General features: G+C 45.8%; 1 protein-coding gene across 2 annotated transcripts in view; it reads right to left on the bottom strand.

Annotated features, from left to right (window-relative positions):
* Positions 1-562: 562 nt before the first annotated feature.
* TTC9C (tetratricopeptide repeat domain 9C) overlaps positions 563-7,154 on the bottom strand; it is a 395,268-nt gene continuing 388,676 nt past the window's right edge. The window contains exons 1-4 of one of the 2 annotated variants that reach the window (XM_063317033.1): positions 5,082-5,193; positions 3,471-3,726; positions 1,945-2,127; positions 563-856 (exon numbers count right to left, since the gene is read on the bottom strand). In XM_063317033.1, the coding sequence (XP_063173103.1) occupies positions 762-856; positions 1,945-2,127; positions 3,471-3,726; positions 5,082-5,096 (549 nt within the window). In that variant the 5' untranslated portion in view covers positions 5,097-5,193 and the 3' untranslated portion in view covers positions 563-761. Of the gene's footprint in view, positions 857-1,944; positions 2,128-3,470; positions 3,727-5,081; positions 5,194-7,154 lie in introns of those variants that run through there. The other variant, XM_063317034.1, reaches the window with a different exon arrangement.

Below are 7,154 nucleotides of genomic sequence, written 5' to 3'. Positions count from 1 at the left end.
TTGACTGCCAGCAAACAACAACATTGAAAAACAGAAGTTAGCCAGGCAAAGAGGAATCAAAAGAGGCAGCCACCATGAAAAGTCTCATGTGGATTTTGGCTGTTGCATGAATTTAAACAAACTATTTCAGCAAACTGCAAGGCCATAGGCTGAGCGAGCCCAGCCCCTGGGTATATTGACTTTGAGTGCAAGTTAGACAGATCAAAACTGCCACAGGAATCGAATGCGATCATAGATTCAGGCAAAGCCTAACGTGGTTTGCTTGGTTCGGGCTTTGCCTGCCTCGGGAACCTATTTTGTTTAACAGACTGCGGTTCAGCCATGAGTGAGCCCAGGCTGTTAGTTAAAAATCAGCCTCTGAGACAGGAATCCCAAGCAGGTGCTTAGCAAGGAAGTAGATCCCAGCCTTCAGTTACATTTGTGTTTTGTTCCACCGACTGAAAGAAATCAGACCTACAAAAGTTAATTTCTCACAATACTTTATGAACGAACATGGGGGGGGGGAACAGGGAGCCACATCTGCCCCGCTGTTCCCATTTTAGCAAAATTGGAAGTGCAACGTCTGTCCGCTGTAGATTTCCCCCAAGGCGGCGGAAATTAGTCGAGGACGATCTGCTGATGCTTTTTTCCTAGCTGGGTTGGCTATTAGCATTTTTCAAGGCACTACATATCCGATCCTTCCAGAATCAATCGCCTGCATGTGGCCCACAGAAAAACAGAAACGCACGGTCTGCAGCATCTGGGGGTTTCCAGTGATGACTCTATCCGAACATTCCCATGTATAGCTGTTTTTCTTTCTGAAGATAGCTGCTCAGCTGTGACTCAGTCAGTTGCAGATAGTGCTTGACATTCGCATCTTGGGGAGATTGGCCAGGAGAGAGAAGGGGAAGGAAGTTTAAAAAATCAACCTTCGATGTGCTTGCGGGGAGCACTAGGCCAAAAGGTATCAGCCTTAGGGTCAGCATCTTGGACAAAGCCAGACACGGTTATTTGCGAATCCTTGGCTTAATATGTTACTGAAGAGACCAGCTTAAGTGGATGAAAATGCTCAGGCAGCGGGGCCTAGCTCATGAACTGTTTGTCAGCTGCGCTTGCTCAAAATCATCACCCCCCCCCCCGTAATCAACACTGAGCTGAACAAAGCAGCAGCCCATCCAGAACAGATTTAAAAGGGTCCAACTTATAGGGAACCTTATTTCTAATCATAATCAGCTCAGTTCCTCTGGAACACTTGAGTATGTTAGCATTTTTTCCAACAGGTCCAACAGGCAATATTTCAATTCAGAAGTGCCTATTTAATAAGCCGTCTACCTCCAAACACAGTCGCCCTTGAGGTTCTCTCTCTTTATATTTCCCGCCCTCACCCTCTCCATACTTGTAAAGGTTCTAGTCCACATTGTTCCGATCTAATCAAGAGCCACGCAGTTAACAGCTAAAGGATTAAGCAGGAATCAATCAGGAAAAGTCTCTGCATTAAACTCACCTTAAGCAAGGCCGTGGCGCTGCTTTCCTTCTGCAATGTGGGAAAGTAACAACATTGGCAGACCCTACAGGATCGTGGTTGCATTTCCAAATAATGTCCATGAAATGGAATAGCAAAGTTAAATACTAAGCCTTATTAAACTTATTGGAGATAATTTCACCCAGAGCTGGAAGCATTTGCTTATCGTGTCCTCCAATGACTCTGGAAAGATTATGTCTCCCCTGTTCCTGGTTTCCTATCATCTCAGTATGAGATGGCTTGTTTGTGGCCCGGGGCAGGCTGCAAATCATGTTTTGTGGCTGTCAGAGGTTGGGAAAAAGAAACTTGTAAAGTCTGTCTTAATCAGAGCCACTCACCCTGCTACAATGGTATTATATATGATAGGAACGCAGCCATTTTGGCATATTCTCTAAAATCATGGTTTAATGCAAGGCCCGTTGATGAAGTTCAGTATTTCTCACCTTTGGGCTGCCTGCTGGTTGCTGATAAAAGGTAGTGCTGTGCTTTGTCATAATCCCCCAGGTGGTAAAATGCCACTCCGGCCCGGTAGAGTGCCTTGGCATTGTCTGCTTGTCTTTCTAAAACTTTGAGGCTGTAGTCTTTGACACGATCATAATTCACAGGTTGCATCTGAAGGAGGCAAGCTGGAAAGAGAGAGAGCTAAACGCACAAGCAAGTGGCTTCCAGGATGCACCAACAAAAGGCCAAAAAAAAAAAAAAATGCAAATTGAGGGAGTGGCACCTTTGAGAAAGTCAACATGGAAGATCTGGATTGTGTCCAGCTTTCAATCAAAATAAAGATCTCTCCTGAACAGAGAGATCTCCCAGTAAGCGACCCCCAAAAGAGTGAAATGTATATATTTTTTAAAATAATAAAATTAACAAGTTGTTTCTGAATCTCTGGCCATATGGCTGCCCCTTCCTTGTGCCATCCTCCTGTCCTGGCTGGTCTCCAGCTGGGAGATTCAAAACAGAGCAAAAGGGGGATTCGATCCCCAACGGATAATTGGGTGATCTTGGAATCTGCTGCTGTGTGTTTAGATTGTTCACGATGGGGCGTTAATTATGGCAGAGAGATTACATCACTGGATTAACCCCGAAGAGAGCCGGGTACGATCCTCAACCAGTCATGGGGGCCCTAGGGAGTCGTGCAACTTTCTCTGAACCTGAGCTACCTTGCAGGGCTGTTGTTTGGATCAACGGAGGGAGGAAGGAGAATGAAGCATTTCTTCGGCTTTCTGCTTCCACCGCTTGATCTGTACGGCGGCTCCTTGAAAAGGGGGCCAGGAATATAACAAATGGAAGAGGAACGTCTGTCGAAGGCTGATAATCGGGATGCTTAAATGGAACGTCCGCCTGTCCAGGCATCTGTCACCGAGCAACTATTAGAAATCACCTGCTCTTAATTTTTCCCCCCTCTGGTCTCACCGAGTGTCATCAGGCACCTAACACTAGCCATTGTTGTGGCTTCCCACAATGCCACTGGTTTAGCATTGATCTGGGGCATTGTGAGAAATTTATATGGCAGCTAGATTTCTGTTACAGATAGTCCTCACTTAACAACCACAAATGGGACCAGAATTTCGGTTGCTAAGAGTAGTGGTCATTAAGCGAACTTGACCTGATTTTATGACCTTTTTTGCGGTGGTCATTAAGCAGATCACAGGTGTTAAGCAAATCACGAGGTTCCCCACTGATTTTGCTTGCCAGAAGCCATCCGGGAAGGTCGAAAATGGCGACCACATGACGCTGCAATGGTCATAAATGCAAATCGGCTGCCAAGTGCCCAAATCATGACATGACTGCAAGGACGCTGCAATGGACGTAAGTGTGAGGACCGGTTGTAAGTTGGCTTTTCCAGCACCGTCGTAAGTCTGAACCATCACTAAACAAATGGTTGTTAAGTGAGGACTACCTGTATTGCTGCTGGGTAAGCTTACCAACAAAGGACGGCGCCCATGGGAAATAAATCTGCAAGCTGGCTTACCAGCAAGATTATTGTAGCAATCGCACTGGGTGCTGTACAGTAGCTTCTCCTGTTCGGGGGTCATAGCAGGCTTCTCGGCGATAAATTCCTGCAGAGGGGAAGGCCTGCTGGGATCCAGGCCTTTAATCTGCAACAAGGCCCAGTGGTAGCGGCTCACGGCGTCCCTGAAACGGCCTTCTTTGTAATAGCGGTTCCCTTCTTCCTTGAAGGTCCGGGCCTGTTGCAAACGCAGCTCCGCGGTTGCTTCGGAAGGAACCTGGCAATCAGAAGAGGAAGGGAAAAAAAAGCAATAAAATAAAAGATTTTAGCACGCAGAGAAAGACGTTCTTGATCCATCCCGACCCACTTTGCTGCACCAGCTCTCCCAAAGCCGTGTGATTCCGCCTTGTCCAATCAAGCAGCAGAAAAGCATTTATGAGACGCCCATTCTGCATGCTGGCTGGGGAATTTCGGCACTCAGAAAATCTGCACGTTGACAAAATTTCCATCTGTTAGTTCCAAGCGGGCACCCTGCTTGGATCCGCACGTGTACTACCCCGATACGTTACGACCTCCGAGGATCTTGGGAAGAACTCAATGCGAATGAAGGGCAACACCAGCTAAAGAACTGGCAGCTGTGATTTCACGCTGTTGTGTACAATAATAGCAATAGTAACAACACTTGTAATATTAATACAATAGGCACCAGGCTAGAAAACAGGAGAATAAACAGGAGAATATGAGTTTAAGCCCTCCTCTTAGGCATGAAAGAAGCTAGGTGACCTTTCTCTCAGCCCTGAGCAAAAGGCAACGGCCAACCACTTCCGAAAATCTTGCCCAAAAAACAGCAGGAACTAGTCCAGGCAGTGGCCAGGAGCCAACACTTAATCAAAGGCACAAAACTAATAAATGCTAAGGTCTGCTGGTCGTCGTGTATATGCAGAATTAAAGGAATTCAAAGGAAAGGAGGCAAAGCCCGACCAGCACATTTAAAACATTGCATGGAGAAAAAAGCCACTTGGGCCAATTTTTTGGAACCCATCATTGCTAATAATAATTTCTGGAACCCAAAATCATTAATAACAACATTACTTTTGGATTCCATCATTAATAATGATAAATAAAAAACTTGGAACCCATCATTAATAAATAAAAATGTTGGAACCCATTATAATAAATAAAAATTTTGGAACCCATCATTAATAATAATAAAATTTTTGGAATCTATATTATTATTAATAAACTTCAAATGTTGACGACATGGAAGGCTGCAGATCACCCAGCCCATTGCACCGAGGGAAAGCCAGGGCATAAAGAGAGAGCAAATGCACACCACCCAGCCAAGCTCTGGCCCCTTTTGCTGGGCATTGCATGCTCCCGTGGTTCTAAACCAGGGTTTCTCCACCTTGGCGACTTGGAGAGGTGCGGACTTCAACTCCCAGAATTCCCCAGCCCTGGGAGTTGACGTCCGCACCTCTTCAAGTCGCCAAGGCGGAGAAACCCTGGTCTACGCCACCCCCACCCCGGCCCCCTTTGCCCCAGGTTTTCTCAGGGCTTCGCCCTGGCAGGACGCTTTGGAAAGGGGCGGAGGGGAGCCCAGCGGGCGCCCTCCTTGGCCGCTGCACGTGGCACCTTCGCCGACGCCATGCGGAGCCCGGGAAGAGCAGCCGCTCCCGCGCCTCGCCATCCGAGCCTCGCTGCAATCCAGTGGAGGCCACGCCCCCTTCGCGACCGGAAGCCGAGTGCCAGCCAATGGGAGGGGGAAACTACCAAAATGGCAGGTGCGGGGCCACGTGACCCAGGTCAGCTGACGGGTGGAGCGGGTAGGTGGTGTTTAGAATGGGAAAGCTGGGTTTTTACAGCGGAAGCTGGGTTGCCTTTTGCGGGCGAGGGGGCCGTGGGCACTCCCGGATTTGCTGTGTAAACCCGGACTTTTCAGTGAGGATGTTATTTTTTTTCCCAAGGCTGGGTTTTATATCTTTACTTGCTCAATTGATATAGCTTCCCCCAACCTTCTCAATCAGTGTTTCTTAAACTCGGCGACTTTAAGATGGGTGGACTTCAACTCCCAGAATTCCCCAGCCAGCAACCCTGTTCTAAATCAATGTTTTATTTTGGAACGGAGCAATTCCAGAGGTGTGGACTTCAACTCCCGGAATTCTCCACTGTGGCAATGCTGGCTGGGGAATTCTGGGAGTTGAAGTCCACACAACTTAAAGTTGCCAAGTTAGAGAAGCACTGTTCTAAATCAGTGTTTTTTTGGAACGGAGCAATTCCAGAGGTGTGGACTTCAACTCCCAGAATTCTCCACCCTGGCAATGCTGGCTGGGGAATTTTGGGAGTTGAAGTGCAGACATCTGGAAGTTCTTGAGGCTGAGAAACACTGCTTTGAGCTGGTTTAATAAAGTTCCTATGACCACATCATTTGAAAGGCCAAATAAACCACCTTTTGTTTTAATGGGAGGATGTAATTTACACGATCAAGTAAGAGAAGAGGTGAGTTCCCACAACATGTTTAGTCATAAAGGACTCGATCCTATTCCAGCCTAGTTTATACTGAACACAGCTATTTTGCAGCTCATGTTGTCATTCCAGCCAGAATAACTGTTAAGGACAGATGGAGTATGGATTTTTCCTTTTGGGGTCCATGGTACTAAATAACATTTCTAGAAAAGAAGTGTGAATATATCTAGAAACCAAATCAGATCTGGATCAGGTAATGCAGAAACTCCTGATCATCCAGCACCTGGCAAAGCAACATTATGTGCCTTCCTGAAACACCACCGTTTCAGGGGACCAGAGCCACGGCTGAATTTGAACTGAGTTTAGGAATAGAATGTGCGGTTTATTCATAAAACATATAGTGCATGTTGGGTCCTGTGCTGTAATTCCAATTTCAAAATATTGAATTATCCAAGCAAGAGATTCTAAAAGAAAATTTAAAAGGAGAAAGATATCCTTGGCATGAATCTTGATGTGGTTAACAAGAAGGAACTCCATTCATAGTCATTCATGATTGAAGATTCCAAAATACATTTTGGGAAGACCCTGAATAAATCAAAACCTGCCTTAAAAACTTCCCCAAAAGATACATCCTAGGGTTTCTCAGTGTCTGAAAAAAATATAGATGCTGAACGACAAGATAAAATCTAGGGACCAAAGTACTTGTTAAAATACTTGTTAAAATGCCACCCGGAGCCATCATTGAACAAGATTGGGTGGTGGATAAATTTAACAAACAAACAAATAAATAAATAAAAATGGTGGTATCTATGGGTGTCTGATGCAAACCACAGTGACATCATAACATCAACAGATTTTTTTTAATCCTTTCAATCAGGTCCAATTCTCAGAAACTGCGGGGACAAGTCCCTGCAGTTTTCTTGGCAAGGTTTTTCAGAAGTGGTTTGCCATTGCCTCCTTCCTAGGGCTGAGAGAGAGGGACTGGCCCAAGGTCACCCAGGTGGCTTTGTTCCCAAGGTGGGACTAGAACTCACAGCCTCCTGGTTTCTAGCCTGGTGCCTTAGCCACTACCCCAAACTGGCTCTCTCATGAGATGTTACTTGCTAGCTATATACATTTGTCAAAGGAATAGGTCCATAACAATAAGAACAAGTTCAAGAATAGCTGTAACAGCTATGGTATATGCCTGAACAAAATTGAACTACAGAGATTTCTTTGAAAAAGCTTCACAAATATCCAGGA

The sequence above is a fragment of the Candoia aspera genome, chromosome 17 (assembly GCF_035149785.1).
Source record: "Candoia aspera isolate rCanAsp1 chromosome 17, rCanAsp1.hap2, whole genome shotgun sequence".
NCBI classification, from domain to species: Eukaryota; Metazoa; Chordata; class Lepidosauria; order Squamata; family Boidae; genus Candoia; species Candoia aspera.
Note: the sequence above shows the minus strand (reverse complement) of the source record. Positions and strands in the feature narration are given on the sequence as shown.